The sequence below is a fragment of the Triturus cristatus genome, chromosome 5_2 (assembly GCF_964204655.1).
Source record: "Triturus cristatus chromosome 5_2, aTriCri1.1, whole genome shotgun sequence".
NCBI classification, from domain to species: Eukaryota; Metazoa; Chordata; class Amphibia; order Caudata; family Salamandridae; genus Triturus; species Triturus cristatus.
The window spans coordinates 928,788,351-928,809,398 of NC_140588.1; the positions used below are offsets into that span (position 1 = coordinate 928,788,351).

Genomic DNA, 21,048 nt, shown 5'->3' on the forward strand with positions numbered 1-21,048 from the left:
CCGGAGGTTCCCCATTGAAAAATGGGCGCCCATCGTCGAAACAGCACCCAGCCGTCCTAGTGCCGCTGAGGGTGCAACCTTGGTGCTACTTTGTTTCCCCATTTGCCCTGAGCTAAAGTCCAGGAGGTTTGCTCCCACAACCAAGTGGCCTGCTCATCAGCAGCCACCAACCGGCGGCCCCCTATACACCATTGGATAACATTGGGCCTTAGCACTCTGCCGCCCTAGTGTCGCTGAGGGTGTAACAAGAGTGCACCCATGACCCCTGAGTCTGCCCCCTGTGAGAAAGTGGCTCTGTATATACTGTTCCTTAATAGGTACAGGGTGTACAGAGTCACACACTCAATAACTGAACTCTAGGCCAATGGTTTATATATAAAAAAATATATGCTTGTTTTATTTTAGAACCGACACTTGGATTTAAAATCTACTTTCTCAGAATGAGATGTTTTATATAAATACTTTTGCAATATGCAATTGACTTTTGTAAACAGTTACAAGTGGTTGCAGTAGGCAACTCTATTTTTAAACACAACAATGCATTGAGCTTAATGGTAAATTCAAGTTATTTGCAACAGATTACTTTTTAGATTACTTTTGGAATTCCAGGGCTGGATCCTAGATTCAGTCCTGGGTCAGTTCTCGGAATCAAGTGATGAAAGTCGACTTAATTACTGTAATGATTTTTAAACAATATTTAGCTATTTTAAAAGTTGACACTTAGAAAATATTTCAAAGAAAACAGTCAATGATTCCCTATGGAAGAAAATTCAGGTTACAGGTACAGTATGTTCTCGTTACTTTTGTTATCCAGTACTGGGTGCCTAGACTCAGTACTGGGACCTTTATCCAAAACAGGTAATTAATTGCGTTTTCAGATATTATACGATTTTTGAAGAATATTTAAAGATTGCAGAAATCGACACTTAGAAGAAATTTCACAGAAAAAACAGTCAATGGTTTCCTATGGAAGAAAATTGAGTTAAGGGTAAGTACAGTTGTAGGTATTTTTCAGAGTCAGTGCTGGGCACCAAGATCCAGCACTGGGAGCTCACCTAAGAGCAGGTGAGTAATTTCGTTTTCGTTACTCGGCTGATTTTTGGTGAATATTTGAAGATTTGAAAAGTCCACACTTAGAAGAAATTTCAGGAAAAAGCCAGTCAAGGTTACCCTATGAGGAAAACAGAGTTTGCGGTTTTAAGGGTAAGTACTCGACTGGCAGAGTTGAGGTTCTGGGCATAGACTCGGGGGTCCCCCAGGGTCAGGTAGGTACAGTTGGTTCACCCTCAGCGGCTTCAGGGCGGCCGGGTGCAGAGAGAGTTAGGCCCAATGTTATCCTATGAGGGATAGGGGGGCCTTGGTTGGTGGCAGCTGACTGGCAAGCCACGCGGCTGTGGGAGCTGGGCTCCTGGTCACTTACTCAGGGCAAGTGGGGAAGTAGGTAGGTGTAGAGTTTTCACTGCCAGGGCCACTCGGGCGGCTGGGTGCAGAGTGCTTTTGAGCCTTCTGGCGCTCAATTGATTTCAATGGGAAATCTCCGGTTTAGAAAAAGATTGAAAGCTCGGGGACGAGGACTCTTCAGGTGCCACCACCACTTTGAGAGGTAAGTTGGGTAGTTGGAGGATAGGTAGGTACCCTGGGATTGGGCACAGGGGGCTGTGGGGCGCCGCGTGCAGGGGTGCCTTTTGGTGTCGGAAAATCTTACCCTCTGTTGGTCGCGGTTGGGGGGGGGCACCTTGTTCTGATGCTGCAGGCTTCTTCAGGAGTGTCGAGGGAGGTCCTTGGGTGCCGGACTCGGGGTCACAGTCGCCGTGGGGCCGTCCTCAGGGTCTTTGTTCACTCCGGCACTGGCTAGGCTTAGCTGGTGCAGTGTGCTGGGGCCGCGGTTCCAGGCTGCAGCCAGGGATTAGAGATAGGTTTTGAGTAGAGCTTCTACTCATGGGAATCCCAGGGGCTTAGAGCCAAAAGGTAGCCAGGTCCTCCGGGGTTGGTGAGGTTGCTGGCCACAAGAGATGCCGGGCTGGAGCAGGAGCAGGTTCGAGGGTCGACAGGCCGGTAGGGCTGGGGCCAAAGCAGTTGGTGTCTTCCTCTTTTCAGCAGCTGCAGGGCAGGTCTTCTTTCTTCTTGCTCTTCGTAGTTTTGAATCTGGAATCTGGGGAAGGAAGGTTCAGGGTGTCCCTAAGTACTAGATTTAGGGGCGTTACAGGTAGGTGAAGGGCAGGGACCAATGGGTCCCTGTCCTGGGGTGGGTACACCCCCTATCCTGCCTCTCTCCTGTGGGAGGGGGGCAGTAGCCGAGTCCTGATAGGGTAGGGCTCCCCATCTTAAAGATGGCGAGAGCCCGGAGATGTGCTTCTCTCGCCTCCCTCACCTGAGGGGTGGGGTTGGCAGGCTGGCACATTCCCTGTCCTTATTTGGGGTTTCCGGCCAAAGCTTCCCGCCAGAGTGGGGGGTTGCAGGGGCCTGGGGAAGCTCACAGAGGTGGCATGCCTTTGAAGCTTCCCCCTGCCCATCCTGGGGGAGGCGATTTAGCACCTCGCCCAGGATGTGCATTGTTGCAGGCCCAGGAGAGCAGGGGCTCTCCTACCCAGGGGTCCAGCAACATGTCTGCTGGGTGGCAGCCTAGGCAGCCTCAGAGCAGACGTGGATTGTAGGTTAGGTTTAAGGGGCACCTCTAAGATGCCCTCTGGGGTGCTGGGTACATTAAATCCCACACTGGCATCAGTGTGGGTTTAATGTGCTGAGAAGTTTTATACCAAACTTCTCAGTCTTTTAGTCCTGCCATTATGGCGCTGTGGAGCTCGTGTTTGACGAGCTCTGAGCACCATGTACTCTTAAATGGCAGCACTGCACTTACAGTGCTCAGGAATGGACCCGGGCACAGGACTCCTGCTTCCACACCATTGGCATAAGGCACCCAGCTAGAGGGGTGACTGATGTATGCCATGGCAGTGTAGGTGATGGGCATGGCACACAGGGATGTGTGCCATGTCGACTTTGTTTTTGTCTTGCACCCAAACACTCAGCCTGCAAAGGCAGTGTGTGTGTGTGTGTGTGTGTGTGTGTGTGTGTGTAAGGGTACAGGGCCTCTAAGGGTGGCACAAGGAGTGCTGCAGCTCTTAGAGGCCTTCCTTGGTCACAAGGCCCTGGGTACCTAGGGTACCATTTACCAGGGGCTGACATGTGGCCAGGGTTTGCCAATTTGGGTTTGCTTTGTTTTAGGGAAGGAACATAGGCCCTGGGCACCTGATTGGCAGGAGTCCAGGGCACACTCAGTCAAAGTACATTCAGCAATTCAGCAAAAAGTGGGGGCATACCATGCAAGAAAGATGGCACTTTCTCACACCTCCAGAACCTCAAGTCTCCCTACCGAATACTTACCCCAAAACCGATAACACTATTTTCCTCCATAGGATAACATTGAACAAAAAATTGCACTAACAAAACTATTTTACTTACCTGTTGGCAGAAAATGCCCTAGTGTAGTATCCAGGTATACTATACTGTGTAAGAAAAGTAATCTCAAAAGTAACTTGCCTGTAATCTTACTGAAAATCCTATACAAAGTATATGTACTGTATTTACAAAGCATTGCATTTCTCAGAAACAAAGTGCATTTACAATTACAATCCAAACTGCATTACAATTTTATATTTACTGCAAAGTATTTACCACATACCTATGGCAGGCTTGTTTGGTTCTAGAAAATAAAATAACTAAAAGACTATTTTTATAAAAAAAACAATTGGTCTCTCGAGCCCTGTTTCCTCCTATTTCTTTCGTAATGCCCCAGTGGGACTTGAACCTTGTTCTGACTTACCTTATGTGCGCTCCTTTCGAGCTGCTACATAATTGTCCTCTCAGACTATTGACCCTCAAAACTGCCTTTTTGGTTGCCATCATCTTTACTCTCAGGGTGAGTGAGCTTCAGGCTCTTTCTTCTAAACCTCTTTTCCTGGTCGTCCATCCGGACAAGGTTTCCTGTGCACTAGACCTTCTTCTTTTCTTACAAGAGTGGTTAATTCTTTCCACATAGGACAGTCCATCACTTTGCCCACCTTCTTCTCGCCCCTGTACCCTTCTGAGGAGGAGAGGCTCCACCGTCTGGATCCAAAACATGCATTTTCTTTTTATCTGGATTGCACAAAACCATTCCGGGTGGATGATCAGTTCTTTGTTGGTAATGTGGGCGCCAAGAAAGGTTGGGCTGTGAAAAACGAACCATTACTCGATGGGTCATCCTTTACATTAAAATGCGTTATTCGTTGGCGAAAAAGGAACCTCCAGTAGAGTTGTGCGCCCATTCCACCAGGGCGATGACAGCCACTGCTGCTTCGGGATGTGGAGGCCCCCTTCATCTGCCAGTTCCTTTTGGCAGCCACGTGGGCTTCGTTGCACAGGTTCACTACACATTATTGCCTAGACAGCCAAGCCCGGAGCGACTTAGTCTTTGGCCACTCTGTTCTTCAGGACTTCCTGGTGTGAAATTGGTTCGCAGACCCACCTCCGGGGTTGGTATTGCTGAGTTATCTATTCTAAGGTAAGGAATGCATAACTAATAGTCTCTTTCAGATGAACAAGTTACTTACCTTTGGTAACAATATATCTGTTAGAGACCTATATTGGTTATGGATTCCTTCCAGCCCCACCCATCCTCCCCGCTCTGCGAACTGACTTTTAGAGTAAAGGACTCCCTTTAAGGTCCCTAGTTTTATGCATCAGTGGTCAGTGTCTTGCATGGCTCTGCACATCTGGCGTGGAATGTTGTGTAAAGAACTGACGTCAGCTCGCAGGGGTGGTTTCTAAGTAGATACCGCGACGTCATTCCAGCGATTACCGACGACTAACGCGGAGTCATCCGATGCCACCTACTGACGCGCAGGGGGTAATTCTAAGGTAAGGAATCCATAATTAATATATGTCTCTTACAGATATATAAACACCGAAGGTAAGTAACTTCTTCTTCATGGAAGGTGGCCTTCCTCATTGCACTTACTTCATTAAGGAGAGTTGGTGAGCTACAGGTATTTACCTTAGAAGAACCCTTCATTTAACTCAATAATAAGGTATTTCTTTGCACCAATCCCAGATTCCTTCCTTAAGTAGTGTCTGCTTTCCATCTTAACCAATCAGTAGAGTTACTTGTGTTTTTTCCTCAACTTGATTCATTAGCAGAACAGGCTCTCCACACACTTGACGTCAGAAGCGCTTTGTTTTCTATCGAAAGGACAAAACATTTTCGTAAGACCAAGCAACTGTTCGTTTTATTTGCACCACCCCACAAAGGCAAACCTATTTCTAAATCTACCATTTCAAGATGATTAAGTGCATTCAAACTTGCTACGCAAAAGCTGAAAGAACTTTATCTATACCCCCTACAGCGCATTCCACTCGCAAAATAGGGGCATCTATAGCCTTTTTAGGTAACTTTCCTATAGCGGACATCTGTAAGGCAACAACCTGGTCTACACTACACACATTTACTAAACACTATTGTGTGGATGTATTAGCACGCCAACAAGCCAAAGTAGGGCAAGCAGTGCTAAAAACACTTTCAGTCAACTGAAACATTTACTGGTTAGCCACCTTTTTGGGAGAATACTGCTATACATTATATGCAAAGCATGTGTATCTACAGCACACCTGCCTCGAACGGATTGTTACTTACCCAGTAAGCATCTGTTCTTGGCATGTAGATCTGTAGATTCACATGCGCCCTCCCACGGCATCTGTAGTTGTTGCAGTTCTCCTTATTTACATTATCTGTGCATGGACATCTCTTTACTACATTCACTTACCCATTCTCACCCACTTGCGGGAAAACAATCTAACAATGGTGTTGATGCCCATGTGCACTATCACCGAAAGAAGGAGTCACCTTACCTCGTGAATGTAAAGACTTCTTCAAAGGAAAACAGTTTGCAAATATCTGGACTCGACACTAGATGACAGGAGTATGCAATACATGTGAATCTACAGCTCTATATGCCAACAACAGATGCTTACTGGGTAAGTAACATAATCCTTTCAAGCCCTGCAATGGGCACCTTACCTGGGGTGTCTACACCCCCTCAATTATGCCACCCTCCCCGTGGGAGTGGGGCATAATCCTACCGCTAATTGGAGGGGTCTCTCCATCTTCAAGATGGCAGGGACTGACAGATGTGCTTCACCTTGACTCCTGCACCTTAAAGTGGAGTTGGCAGAGGTGGGTACACCTCCTATCCCATCTAGTTTTCCTGCTGGTTTTCCCGCCCAAAGTGGGCATCTAAACCAAGGGCTTGTTATTGTTATTGGTCGCATCACAAAAGCGGCAGGCCTTTGAAGCTTCCCTCCCGAGCGCTGTGCCCAACCTGGGGGAGGGAGTGGGCATCTCCGCACAGTATGTGCTTTGCTTAAGGTCCCAGAGAGCCGGGGCTCTCGACCCAGAGGTCAGGAAACATGTCTGGTGGTGGCAGACTGCCTAAAGCCAGTCTGTGACCACACCAGGGTTGTTAGATTTTTCAGGGGATAATACTGGGGTGTCCTCTGTGTACACGTTTTAATAAATCAAACACTTTCATCAATGTGGATTTATTGAGAGGATTAGTTTGGTACCAAACACGCCTGGGTTCACACAATCCATCATGGTGCTTGGGAACTGGAGTTGTTGATTTTCCAGTCCATATACTCTCTCTGGCTTCCCTGGCACTTACAATGTCTAGGAATATACATAAATATTGTAGAGGCATATCTGCTAATGCAGATAGGTCCACACATGTGATATAGTGAACCGTGCCTTAGGACTGTAATGCCTGCTAGAGGGGTGATTTACCTATACCTTAGGCAGTGCTAGTTGGCATGGCACACAGGCAGTGTGCCATGCCGACGGTTATTTTGTCTGAACCAGGGTATGCATGCTGGAGTGGAAGTCTACATGGCCTATGTGAGGGGTCCCTAAGGGACCCTCTTCAGTCCCGATACCCTAGGTACCCAGGTACCATTTACCATGGACGTACAGGGGGCCTGCAGGGATAATTGTGGAACTGTTTTAGGGAAGAAGCACTGGCACAGGGGGCCTGGTTGGCAGGGACCCTGTGCAGTACAATCAAAACCACATCACATTCCAGTCAAACAATGTGGGCTAACCATGTCGAGGCACCTTCTCACACAGCCTAAATACCTTGAGAAAAGAATTGCTTGTGTCTATCTCTTGTTCTTTTCCATCCTCTCTCTAGTCAGTTCCTTGTACTCCTCCATGGCGTCTTCTCTCACTTTTTCATCCTCCACGTCGTTCCTAATATTTCCCTTGTGCTAAACCCACTCCTTTCGCTTGTTTTTTTTTTTTTTTTTAACATTGCCTGAGCAGTCACTTAGACCGACCTTCAAAATCCTTTGAAGTCTGGAGGACAGCTGTAGGGAGCTGGCTTTGTATATACTATACCAAAGTGAGGTATAGTGTGCAGAGTCCAGTGGAACCCTGTGAGAAAGTGCCATCTTACTTGCATGGTATGCCCCCACTTTTTGCTGAATTGCTGAATGTACTTTGACTGAGTGTGCCCTGGACTCTTGCCAATCAGGTGCCCAGGGCCTATGTTCCTTCCCTAAAATCTAAAACCCAAATTGGCAAACCTGGCCACATGCCAGCCCCTGGTAAATGGTACCCTAGATACCCAGGACCTTGTGACCAGGGAAGGCCTCTAAGGGCTGCAGCACTCATGGTGCCACCCTTAGAGGCCCTGTACCCTTCCACACACACACACACTGCCCTTGCAGGCTGTGTGTCTGGGTACAAGACAAAACCGAGTCGACATGGCACACATCCCTGTGTGCCATGCCCACAACCTACACTGCCCTGGCATACATCAGCCACCCCTCTAGCTGGGTGCACTATGCCAGTGGTGTGCTCACAGGAGCCTGAGCCCTGTGCCCCTACAGTACCCAGATCCATTCCTGGGCACTAAGTGCAGTGCTGCCATTTAAGAGTATATGGTGCTGGGAGCTCATCAAACACTAACTCCACCGCACCATGATGGCAACACTGAAGACTGAAGTTTGGTATCATACTTCTCAGCACATTAAACCCGCACTGATGCCAGTGTGGGATTTAATGTACAATGCACTACAGAGGGCATCTTAGAGATGCCCCCTGAAACCGAACCTACAATCCACGTCTTGTCTGAGAGGCTGCCTAGGCTGCCACACAGCAGACCTGTTGCTGGACCCCTGGGTGGGAGAGCCCCCGCTCTCCTGGGCGTGCAACAATGCACATCCTGGGCGAGGTGCTAGGTCTCCTTCCCCAGGATGGGCAGGGGGAAGCTTCAAAGGCATGCCGCCTTTGTGTGCTTCTCCAGGCCACTTGCTGTACTCAGCAACTGGCCCCCACCTGTTCTGACCCCCACTCTGGCGGGTAGACTGGCCAGAAACTCCAAGTAAGGACAGTGGATGTGCCAGCCCTGCCATCCCCACCCCTCACGTGGGGGAGGCGAGGTGAAGCACATTTCCGGGCCCTCGCCATCTTGAAGATGGGGAGCCCTATCCAATCAAGACTAGGCCACTGCCCCCCTCCCACAGGAGAGTGGTAGGATAGGGGGTGTACCCACCCCAGGATAGGGACCCAGTGGTCCCTGCCCTTTACCTACCAGTAAAGCCCCTAAATTTAGTATTTAGGGGCACCCTGAACCTTCCTTCCTCAGATTCCAGATTCTAAAACAGCAAAGAAGATCAAGAAGAAAGACCTACTGTGCAGCTGCTAAGAAGAGGGAGACACCAACTGCTTTGGCCCCAGCCCTACCGGCCTGTCGACCCTCGAACCTACTCCTGCTAAATCCCAGCACCTCCTGTGGCCAGCAACCTCACAAACCCCGGAGGACCTGGCTACCTTGTGAGTCTGAGCTCCTGGGACTCCCGACGAGCAGTGGCTCTGCTCAAAGCAAGTATCTAACCCCTGGCACCAGCCCGGAACCGCGAACCCGGCACACTCCGCATCCGCCAAGCCTGGCCTGTGCTGGAGTGGACAAAGACCCCGAGGACGTCCCCCCGGCGACTGTGACCCCGAATCCAGCACCCAAGGACCCACCTCGACGCTTCTGGCGACGCCTGCAGCCTCAGAACCAGGGACCCCCCCCCCCCCCCCCCCTTCCGCGATCAACAGAGGGTAAGATTTCCCAACACCAAAAGGCACCCCTGCACCCGGCGCCCTGAGGCCCCCTGTGCCCGACTCCTGGGTACCTACCTATCCTCCAACTATCCAACTTACCTCTCAAAGTGGTGGGCACACCTGAAGAATCTTCGTCCCCGAGCTTGCAGCCTTTGTTCATCCTTGAGATTTCCCATTGAAATCCATTGAGCGCCCGAAGGCTTAAAAGCACCCTGCACCCAGCCGGCCGAGTGGCCCTGGCAGTGCAACGTCTACTCCTACCTACTTCCCCATTTGCTCTGAGCAAGTGACCAGAAGCCCAGCTCCTAGAGCCGCGTGGCCTTCTAGTCAGCAGCCACCAACCAAGGCCCCCCTGCCTCCCATAGGATAACATTGGGCCTAACTCACTCTGCACCCGGCTGCCCCTGTGCAGCGCAGGGTGTAACAACTGTACTTACCTGACCCTGGGAGACCCCTGAGTCTGTGCCCAGGACCTGAACTCTGCCAGTCGAGTACTTACCAAAAAGCCGATAACTCACTTTTCTTCCACAGGGTAACATTGACTGGTTTCTCTTGAAATTTCTTCCAAGTGTGGAGTTTTTAAACTTTAAAATATTCACCTAAAATCAACCGAGTAACGAAAATGGAAATACTCACCTGCTATTAGGAGAGATCCCAGTGTTGGATCTTGGTGCCCAGCGCTGACCCTGAAAAGTTCTCCCAACCGTACTAAATTTTCTTCCTTAGGAAACCATTGACTGTTTTTCTGTGAAATTTCTTCTAAGTGTCGACTTTTACAAACTACAAATATTCTTTAAAAATCGTACCAACTGTGAAAACGTAATTACTTACCTGTTTTAGATAGATGTCCCAGTACTGAGCCTAGGAGCCCAGCACTGGATTACAAATGTAACAAGAACATACTTTACAAGTAACTCGAATTTTCTCCCATAGGAAACCATTGACTGTTTTTCTGTCCAATTTCTTCTAAGTGTCGATTTTGCAAACTTATAAATATTCCTTAAAAATCGCCTGTGTAACTTAAACGCAGTTTCTCAACTTCTTACAGGTGATATACTAGTGCTGGATCCAGGATCTAACACTGACCTAGAAAAAGTAACCATAACCCCACTTACCTGCTAAGTGAATTTCCTTCCGTAGGATAACATTGGTAATTTGATCAAAAAAAGTTTCTAAGTGTCAACTCTTAAAATAGCAAAATATTGCTTAAAAATCACAACAGTAACTAAAAAGTATTTATTCACTTGTTTCCAAGAACTGTCCCAGGACTGAATTTACGATCCAGTCCTGGAGTTAGAAAAGTAATCCTGAGCGTAATCAATTCCATATAACTTAAAATTCCCTTTGAGCACAATGTATTATTGTGTTTGAAATTGTGTTGCCTATTGCAACAAACTGTAACTATTGCATTCCAAGTCAATTGTCTTTTGTAAAGTATATAACTAAAGCATCTCATTCTGAGAAAGTATATTTTGATAACTATTGTTGGTTCTAAAATAAAACCATTTTTTTTTTATACAAACCATTTGCCCAGAGTTCAGTTATTGAGTGTGTGGGACCATTTGCTGACCGAGTGTGTACAACAAATGCTTTACACTGCCCTCTGATACTGCCTTACTGCTCGACCAAGCTACCACTTTAGAGAGTAAGGTTATATCTAACTTTAGCCTCTGCCAAACCTCTGGGGACTGTGGACTCTCTTCACACTGTACCTATTTGGGAACAGTATATATAGAGCCACTATCCTACCAACCCCATAGGTAGGCAGAAGTAAAGTTAGATATCACCTCACTCTATATTTGTGGTAGTCTGGTCGAGCAGTAAATCCGTGTCGAAGGACAGTGTTAAGCATTTGTTGTACTCACTCAGTCAGCAAATGAATTCACACACTCAGACTGAAGTTCAGACCAATTGTTTTTGTATAAAAATATTCTTTAAGTTATTTTGTTTTCTAGAACCAAGCAAGCCTGGCACAGGTAATCAATAAATACAGTAATAATGCAATTAAAATACAGTTTGAATGATAATTGTATATGCACTTTGGTTTGATTTACAGTATGGATGCAGAGAAATGCTATACTTAGTAAATGTAGTACATAGACTTGAATAGGCTTTTTAATAAAATTGCAGGTAAGTAACTTTTGAGATTATTAGGTTTACACTGAGTAGTATACCTAGGTACTACTCTGGGGCATTTCCTGAAAACCAGTAAGTAAAATCGTTTTTGTTAGATTATGCCATTTTAAAGAATTTCTTTAGTTTCTCAAACTCCACACTTAGAAATTTTTCACAGAAAAACAGTCAATGTAATCCTATAGAGGAAAATTGTTTTATCGGATTTGGGGTAAGTGTTTGGTAGTGGGGAGTTGAAGTTCTGGAGGTAGACTCAATGGTCCCCCAGGGTCAAGGATTCACTCTAGTTACACCCTCAGCAGCACTAGGGAGGCCTGGTGCAGAGTTCTGAAGCCCTTCGTTATCCAATGGGGGGTAGGGGGCCTCCGGTTGGTGGCTGCTGGCAAGCAGGCCACTTGGTTGTGGAAGCAAAGCTCCTGGACTTTAGCTCAGGGAAAATGGGGAAAGAAAGTAGCACCAAAGGTGCACCCTCAGCGGCACTAGGGCGACCGGGCGCAGGGTGCTGTTTCGACGTTGGGCGCCCTGTTTTCAATGAGGAACCTCCGGTTTGCAAAGGCACTGCATGCTCGGGGGCGAATGTCTTTTGGGTGCGACCACCACTTCGAGAGGTAAGTTGGGAAGTTAGGGGTTAGTTAGGCACCGTCGGTTTGGGCACACAAGGCCGTGGGGCGCCTGGTGCAGTGGTGCCTTTTGGGGTCGGATCTTCTTACCAACTCCTGGTCGCGTTTTGGGGGGGGGGGGAGACCATCTGGATTTAGGCTTGAGGCAGGCCAGGGGTCGCCGGATCTCTGGTTATGATAGCCAGGGTGACCTCCTCGTTGTTTTTACCCACTCTATCTCGGGCCGTGGACGGCAGGTGCAGAGTTGGGCGGATTGGCGGTGTCCAGCCGGAGCCAGAGGTTACAGATGAACAAATCTGGTGTTCACAGGAGACAAAGTCTTTGTAGTTGAAGGCAGGCAAGTCCTCTTGGATTTTTGTGGTTGCTGGCTACAGGGGACACCGGGATTTCGCTGGAGCAGGTTGAAGGGGGAGACAGGCCGGTAGGACTGGGGCCAAGTCAGTGGGCGTCTTCCTCTGGTTAGCTGCTGCACGGCTGTTTGGTCCTTCTTCTTGTAGTTTCTTCTTGTCTTGGAAGTAAGGTTCAGAGGTGCCCCTGAAGATTTAGGGGCGTTACAGGTAGGTAAAAGGCAGAGACATATGGGTCCTTCCCTGGGGTGGGTACACCCCCTATTATGCCACCCTGCAGTGGGAATGGGGCTTGAGCCTGTCCCTGGTTGGCTGAGGCCCCCATCTTCAAGATCCCACACTGACATCAGTGTGTGTTTAATGTGCTGAGAAGTTTGATACCAAACCCCTCACTTTTCAGTGTAGCCATTATGTTGCTGTGGAGCTTGTAATGACAATTTCCCAGCACCATATACTCTTAAGGACAGCACAGAACAAACAATGTCTAAGAATTGATTTAGACACTGTAGGGCTCCAGGGCTCATGCACCTGTACCCTCACCACTGGTAGTGCACCCCGCTAGAGGGGTGACTGATCTATGCCAGGGCAGTGGGTTGTAAGCATGGCACACAGATGTGTGCCATGTTGACACTTCACTTTGTTTTGCAGCAAAACACACAGCCTGCAAAGGCAGTGTGTGTGTAAGGGTACAGGACCTCTAAGGTTTGCACAATAAGTGCTGCAGCCCTTAGTGGCCTTCTCTGGTCACAGTGCCCTGGGTACCTGTGGTACTATTTACCAGGGGCTGACCTTTGGCCAGAGAAACCAATTGGGTTTAGGCTTCAATGCAGTTTTAGGGAAAGAACATAGACCCTGGGTACCTGATTAGCAGGAGCCCAGGGCACACTCAGTTAAAACACATCAGCAATTCAGCAAAAAATGGGGGCAACCATGCAGAAAGAGGGCACTTTCTCACAACAGCTCATTCAATTCAGTATTTGCTTTGAATTGGTAAGTGTCCTATTATGAAAATGCCTGTTATGTTTGTCAGTTGTAAAGCCACGTTGTACTGAGTAAGTGGGTTCCCAAATGTGACTATACTTATCTGACTTTTTCAAACTGTTTAAAAAACAAACAATGAACTGAATGTGATTTTTCTTTGTAGGACAGTGGAGATTACCCACTCACTATTGCTGGACCTCAGTGGAAGAAGTTCAAATCGAGTTTTTGTGAGTTCATTGGTGTGTTGGTGCGGCAGTGCCAATACAGTATCATATATGATGAGTATATGATGGATACAGTTATATCTCTACTCACAGGACTCTCAGATTCGCAAGTTAGAGCATTTCGACACACAAGCACATTAGCAGGTTAGTAGTTGTCCATGCTACTTAATTTTCCTGTCAAGATTAAGTATTTTGAAAGTGTTAATAGCAAGGCTGTTTTTTTTCAATGATGCCTTTTTAAGTAGTCCACTCTTATCAGCGAAGACACGTCTTTATTAATAATCCCACTGAACTGTGCTCCTGTTGTAAATTAATGGTTATTTTTTTGCTAGTAATGGAAGACAATGTTATTGTGAAATGCTTCTAAGTGTATTTGTTATGCAGTAATGTATTGTCCCCAGTTACTTAATTTTGAAGTCATTCGATGCCTGTGAGAAAGGGCATTCTGTTGCATTAACGCCCCCCCCCCCCCCCACCCCCAACACCTTTTGCTTGGCTTTTGATGCAACTTCGACTGAGTACTGGGTGTCTGCTGTCCAGGTCCCCAGTGCCTGTGTTCTTTCCCTAAAACTGATCCACATTGGCCCTTCAGGCCCCCCGTAAGTCCCTAGTAAAAGATAGATGGGTACCTAGGGCTTTGGGACTCCTTACCTAGTCCATGCAGACTTCCCCCCCATCAGCATGGCCTGGTGCAGACAAAACAAAGTCGACATGGTCCATTGCATGTTTACCATGCCAAGTAGCACTTCCTTATATATCGGTAAGTCACCCCTCTGGCAGCCCTTACTAGCCCCAAGGCAGAGTACACACTATCACAGGTGTGGGCATATCTGCATGAGCAGATATTCCCCTACACTATTAGGGTCTATTTCTAAATATTGTAAGTGCCAGGGAAGCCATATTGAGTGCATGGGCTGGAAACTTGACAACTCGAGTTCCCCAGCGCCGTGATGGCTTCACTGAAATCAGGAGTGTTTGGTACCAAACAACTGCTTATAATAAATCCAAGCTGCTGCCAGTGTGAGATTTATTAACCCATGTACTCGGAGGGCACCTCAGAGGTGCCCCCTGAAAACCTACTAACCCTTGTGTGGTCACTGACTGGCTTTAGGCAGCCTGCCACACACAGACCTGTTTCTGCACCCTCGTGTGGAGAGCTTCTGCTCCCTGGGACCAGAAACCATGCACATCCTGGGCAGAGGTGTCACAGCTCCTCCCCCAGGACGGGCTAGTGCTTAAAGGGGAAGCTTCAACGGCCTGCCTCCTTTGCAATGCGACCCTCCCTCCCCCCCCGCCTTTGCTGCTAGCACAGATGGCAGCCCCTGGTTTATACCCCGACTTTGGGCAGGACAACCGGTGGGAAAACCTGGAAGAATCAGATGAGTGCCTACCTCTGCCAACTCCATCCCTAAAGTGAGGGAGGGGAAGAGAAGCACATCTTTCAGTCCTTGCCATCTTGAAGATGGGGGGACCCCTCTAATCTGGGCTTACTTTATGCCCCCTCCCACAGGAGTGTGGCGTAATTGAGGGTGTAGTCACCCAAAGTAAGATGCCCTTCTGATGGATACATCTGCCAGTGGATTCCTCACCTTGTGAATATCCCCTGCGCCAGCATTCCACGGAACTCTTCTTTCCCAGCACTCCACGTCGACGACGTCACAATGCATCGGCTCCGCACGCGACTCCGTATGACGTCATCGGAGCCATAAGAAGCCCACGTCGGCGTGATGACGTCAGCTCCCTTTTTTCCACGCTGTCGACGCGCAACTGTTTTTTTCCAGAGCTCTCTAGCTACTTTGTAGTTTAGCGGTGTTACTGTGTTAAATTCAGTATGTCTTCGACGAAGTCGGGCTTTAAGCCCTGTAGGGAATGCGGAGGCCTGATGTCCATGACGGATCTGCATCAGGACTGCTTATGGTGTCTGTCTTCTGATCATGACATGGAAGAATGCGGTTGCTGTAGGAGCATGAATCCTAAAGCGCTGAAGGAGAGGAAGACCAAGCTCTTCATGAAGAAAATCGGTGAGGAAAAGAGAGGGAGAAAAAAGGAGAAGTCCAGGCGGGAGTCATCGACTTCGAGGTAGTCGAAGAAACACCACAAGAAGAGGAAGCATTCTTCTCGGCGTCGGTCCTCGAAGTCCAGGAAGTCGAGGTCGGCTTCGCCCCGTCGACGTCGGAGCAAGGACTTGTCACCTTCTCCTTCTCCTGCTAAGTCTCCGAATTCTCCCTCGCCGAAGCGGGCTCCAGCTCGTTCCCCGACGCCGTCACCGGCTCCGTCCAAGGCTTCGACTCCGGGTCAAGTGGAGTCTGATGTGCCTTTGGATGAGCAAGGACAGGAGGAGGCTGTTCCGGTGTCGGATGACTCTGCGGCTCCGATGGATGATTCTGCGGAGCAGACGCCGGTGACTCCACAAGGGGATACAGGGACGGTCCCTTATCCCCAATTCCCGGCTCCAGGTACGGATCCCTCAGGATTTCTGAATGCCATGTATGGTATTTTTAATAGGAACAAAAGAAAGCAGGGCATCATTCCCATCCGGAGCACCAACTGGTCCCGTGGGTCCGATGGCGTTTACGCTGGGGGTGCCGCAGCATTACGCTCAGGCCCCTTTTCTGCCCTTTATGCCGATGGCGCCTTCTTGGCAGTTTCCGGCGCCAGCTGGGGATCCGACTCGACCTCGTATGGACCGTCAGTCTTCGGAGACTTCTTCGACGCCGAGGCAGACTCCATCGGCACCGCGTCCGGCGCCGCCGACTCCACCTATGGCGCCTCCGACTCCGGTGCCTTTGGCTCCACCGACGCCGCGTACGACGTCGGCTCCCCGGATCCGGTCGAGGCGGGAGGCCCAAAGGGTGTTGGAGGAAAGAAGATATCGGGCAGAGATGGAAGAAGGTGAGGTCGACTCTACTTCGGATGAGTTTGAAGGAATAGAGGAAGCAAGTGGTTTGGATACCACCCCTGAGTGGGAGCATGCTTCTGCAAGGTCTTATCCTCCACAGGAATTGGCACCCTACCATGTGGTGATTAAGAAGGCCGCAGAGTTGTTGGATCTACAGCTGCCCTCTGTGGAGTTCAAGTCAAACCTGCTTACGGAGGTGTTACACTCTCCGACGTCGGCTTCGGAGCCTTTGTTGCCTTTCAATGAGGCCATCTTGGAGCCAGTGTTGGAGGTGTGGAGGAAACCTCTTTCAGCTCCGGCGGTTTGCAAACAGGTGGCAAGGAGGTACAGAGTTGCACCAGGAGACCCGGATTTTTTGTCCACACAGCCTTCTCCGGAGAGCCTAGTGGTGCAGGCTTCATGTTCTAAACATGCTTCGGGTGCTTTCCCTCAGTCTCCGGCTGATAGGGAGTCAAAGAAAGTTGATCAGGCGGCCAAGAAGACCTTCTCCTCAGGAAATATGGCGTTGAAGTCATCTAATGCCACATGCTTGCTGGGGCGTTATGTTCATGCCTTGATGGAATCTTTGGCCCCTAAGTTGCCTGAGGGGGATAAGTCGTCCTTCTTGGAAGTTGTTGCGGACACTCAGGCAGCTGCCAGGCAGGTGATCCAGTCTGGGCTGGATTCGGCGGACTTGGTGGCGAGAATTATGGGGGTCATCCATCACCGCAAGGAGACAGGCTTGGCTCCGTTCCTCAGGTTTCTCAGCGGATGTTCAGGCCACGTTGGTGGATCTGCCTTTTGACGGACAGAAGTTGTTTGGGGAGAAGGCAGATTCTGCCCTTCAACGTTTTAAGAACAGTAGGTTGACGGTGAAGTCCTTGGGTCTGCAGGCTCCTGCTAGGGGTTCAACATTTCGAAAGGCTAGGGGATTCGGAAGATCATCCTTTCGTTCCTTCCGACAACCCCAGCAGCAGCAGCAGCAACAGCAGCAGAATCCCCTCTATAGGTCCTATGAAGGGAAGCAAAGGGGTCGGAGAGGTTCTGGACGCAACCCCTCTTCTTCTTCCTCCTCCTCCTCTGCTCCAAATGAGGCTTCAGGGAAGCAGCCCTAGATCCCCCCATCCCGGATCATGTAAGACTGTGGGGGGTCGGGTGTCCTACTTTCTACGGGGTTGGAAATCTGTTACAACCGACCTTTGGGTTTTGAACCTCGTAGAGACTTGGTACGCCCTTCCCTTTCAGGAGTTTCCTCCCCCTTACCCTCCTTGCCAAGGTTATTGCTCGGAAGACCATCTGCTTCTCCTGCAGAAAGAAGTTCTAGCCTTGCTTCAGAAGGGTGCGATAGAGGTGGTTCCGGAGCAGGAAAGGGGTCAGGGATGCTACTCCCAGTATTTTCTGATTCCCAAAAAGGACGGCAGATTGCGTCCGATTCTGGACCTCAGAATTTTGAATTTTTACCTGAGACAGGAGAAATTCAAGATGTTGACCCTTGCGCAGGTTCTTTAAGCGTTGCAGCAAGGAGACTGGATGGTGTCGCTCGACTTGCAGGACGCGTACTTCCATGTCCCGATCCTGAAGTCGCACAGGAAGTATCTCTGTTTTACGGTTGGGTCGCAACACTACCAATTTGCAGTCCTCCCGTTTGGTCTTACTACCGCACCTCGAGTCTTCACAAAGGTGATGGCAGTGGTGGCTGCGCATCTCAGGAGGTCAGGGATCCCGGTTTTCCCTTACCTGGACGACTGGCATCCGAAGGCGGAGTCCCCAGAGATAGTGCAGCGTCATCTGCAGGTGACATCTCAGCTGTTATTCGACTTGGGTTTTTCAATCAATGTGCCCAAATCTCACCTGGTGCCCTCTCAACGCAACCTGTTCATAGGGGCAGTACTGGACACTACTGTGTGTCGAGCATTCCCTCCTCCTCAAAGGATTCTCGACATTCAGGAGATGGTCCCTTTATTCCACAGTGGAGCGGTTGTTCCAGTTCTGAAGGTCCTTCGCCTGCTCGGTCTGTTTGCCTCCTGCATTCTGTTGGTCAACCACGCACGCTGGCACATGAGGGCGCTCCAGTGGTGTCTCCGCAAGCAGTGGTATCAGCACAACGGGGATCTCGGGGAGTCGATCAAGATCTCCGGAGAAGCTGCAGCGGATCTGTCTTGGTGGAGTGTGGAGGGCAATCTGTCTCAAGGAAAGCCCTTCCATCTACCTCCATCGGTGGCCACAGTGATAACGGATGCATCCACTTTAGGGTGGGGTGCGCATCTGGGGGATCTGGAGATCAAAGGACTTTGGTCTCCAGAGGAGAGGTTGCTTCACATCAACCTTTTAGAACTGCGGGCGATTCGTTTGGCGCTCAAGGCCTTCCTCCCTTCCCTTCGCGGTCAGTCGATTCAAGTCCTGACAGACAACACGACCGCGATGTGGTATGTCAACAAACAGGGAGGAGTGGGGTCTCTTTGTCTATGCAGAGAGGCCTTACGTCTATGGTCCTGGGTTCAGGACCATCAGATTTGTCTGATGGCAAATCATCTGGCCGGGGTGCTGAACGTGCGTGCGGACAGTCTCAGTCGTCAGTTCTCCGCCGACCACGAGTGGAGGCTCCATCCGGAGGTGGTTCGTTACGTCTTTCGGACGTGGGGGACGCCTCGGGTGGACCTGTTTGCCACTTGCGAGAACGCGCACTGCCAGTCATTCTGCAGTCTCCAGTATCCGATGCAGGGGGCGTTGGGGGGACGCGTTTCAGTTGAGTTGGGACTCACAGCTCCTTTACGCGTTTCCTCCCATACCCTTGATTCCTCAGGTTCTGAGGAAGATTCGCCAAGACCGGGCCCAAGTTATTTTGGTCGCCCCGGATTGGCCAAGAAGGGTGTGGTATACAGATCTTCTCCACCTCTACTCGTGCCCTCCGCTCCGTCTCCCTCTGAGGGCAGACCTCCTCTCGCAGTCTTAGGGGCAGGTTCTACACCCCCACCTCCAGAGCTTACACCTTCATGCCTGGAGATTGAACGGGGCAACCTGAGTTCTTTCTCTCTCCCTCCTGATGTGGTGGATGTTATTTTATCGGCCAGGCGACACTCCACCAAGTCCATTTACTCCTACCGGTGGTCCAAGTTTGTAAAATGGTGTGGAGAGAGATCCATTGACCCTTTAAAAGCCCATCTTTCGGATGTGCTCCAGTTTAAACTTTCCCTGGCTCAGCAGGGCTGTGCTGTGGCCACGGTCAAGGGCTATCTTTCGGCCTTATCAGCTTTTCTATGCCTTCCAGATCAACCTTCACTTTTTAAATCTCCGGTTGTTCTGAGGTTTATCAAGGGCCTTACAAACCTGTTTCCTCCCACTCCCTTTTTAATGCCTCAGTGGGATCTTAATCTTGTTTTAACCTTTCTGATGGGGTCCCCGTTTGAGCCTCTACATAGTTGTCCTTTGAGGCTGTTGTCCTTTAAGGTGGTTTTTCTTGTAGCCATAACCTCGGCAAGGAGGGTGAGTGAGCTTCAAGCTCTTAGTTCTAAACCCCCGTTTTTAACCTTGCATGCTGAAAGGATGGTTCTCAGGACCAGGGCTGCTTTCCTGCCAAAGGTTGTCACTCCGTTTCATTTGGGGCAGTCCATTACTCTCCCTGTTTTCTATCCTCCTCCTCATCCTTCCAAAGAGGAGGAAAGGCTTCATCGCCTGGACCCAAAGAGAGCTGTCAGCTTTTACTTGGGCAGAACGAAAGACTTTCGTCTGGACGATCAGCTCTTCGTGGGTTATGTTGGACATTCCAAGGGGAGAGCGGTGCACAAGTGCACGTTGTCGAGATGGATTATCCTTGCCATCAAGATCGGCTACGCCCTGGCTGGTAAGACCCATCCTGAGGGCATGAGAGCTCATTCAACTAGAGCTAAGTCATCTACATCTGCTTTGGCCCGGGGTGTTCCTGTGGCAGACATTTGTAAAGCCGCGACTTGGACCTCCCTCCATACCTTCGCAAAGCATTATTGCTTGGACTCAGAGATGAGGAGGGAGGGCCACTTCGCGTGCTCTGTGTTGCAAGACTTTCTGGTATAGGAAGGTGGACACCCTCCTCCGGGAGTGGGGACTGCTGTGGGAATCTATTCACAAGGTGAGGAATCCACTGGCAGATGTATCCATCAGAAGAACAAGTTACTTACCTTCGGTAACGCTTTTTCTGGTGGATACAGTATCTGCCTGTGGATTCCTCACTGACCCACCCGCCTCCCCGTTGTCCACCTTTGTATACCATGGAATAGGTCTTGTTTGAAATGTTTGTATACTTTCTGGTACATTTGTAGGAAATGCTTGTTTGATTAGCATTCTTTTGTTTTGTATGCTATGTATATGTATTGTTATTCTATATACTGTGTATACTTGGAGTTGTCGTTGGTTCACCTGTTCGCCTCGAGGGCACGGAAAAAATGGGTGGAACTGACGTCATCACGCCGACGTGGGCTTCTAATGGCTCCGATGACGTCGTACGGAGTCGCGTGCGGAGCCGATGCATTGTGACGTCGCCCACGTCGACGTGGAGTGCTGGGAAAGAAAAGTTCCGTGGAATGCTGGCGCAGGGGATATTCACAAGGTGAGGAATCCACAGGCAGATACTGTATCCACCAGAAAAAGCGTTACCGAAGGTAAGTAACTTGTTCATTTGCTCTACCTGCTAATCCTCTAAAAAGCCCTTAAATGTAGTATTTAGGTGGCTCCCCCATACCTGAAAACTAGA

General features: G+C 49.5%; 1 protein-coding gene across 2 annotated transcripts in view; it reads left to right on the forward strand.

Moving 5' to 3' along the window:
• Positions 1-21,048, forward strand: part of STAG2 (STAG2 cohesin complex component) — a 1,427,207-nt gene that overhangs the window by 378,639 nt on the left and 1,027,520 nt on the right. For both annotated transcript variants that reach the window (XM_085608133.1, XM_085608134.1), the window contains exon 9: positions 13,384-13,588. In XM_085608133.1, the coding sequence (XP_085464259.1) occupies positions 13,384-13,588 (205 nt within the window). The remainder of the gene's footprint in view (positions 1-13,383; positions 13,589-21,048) is intronic.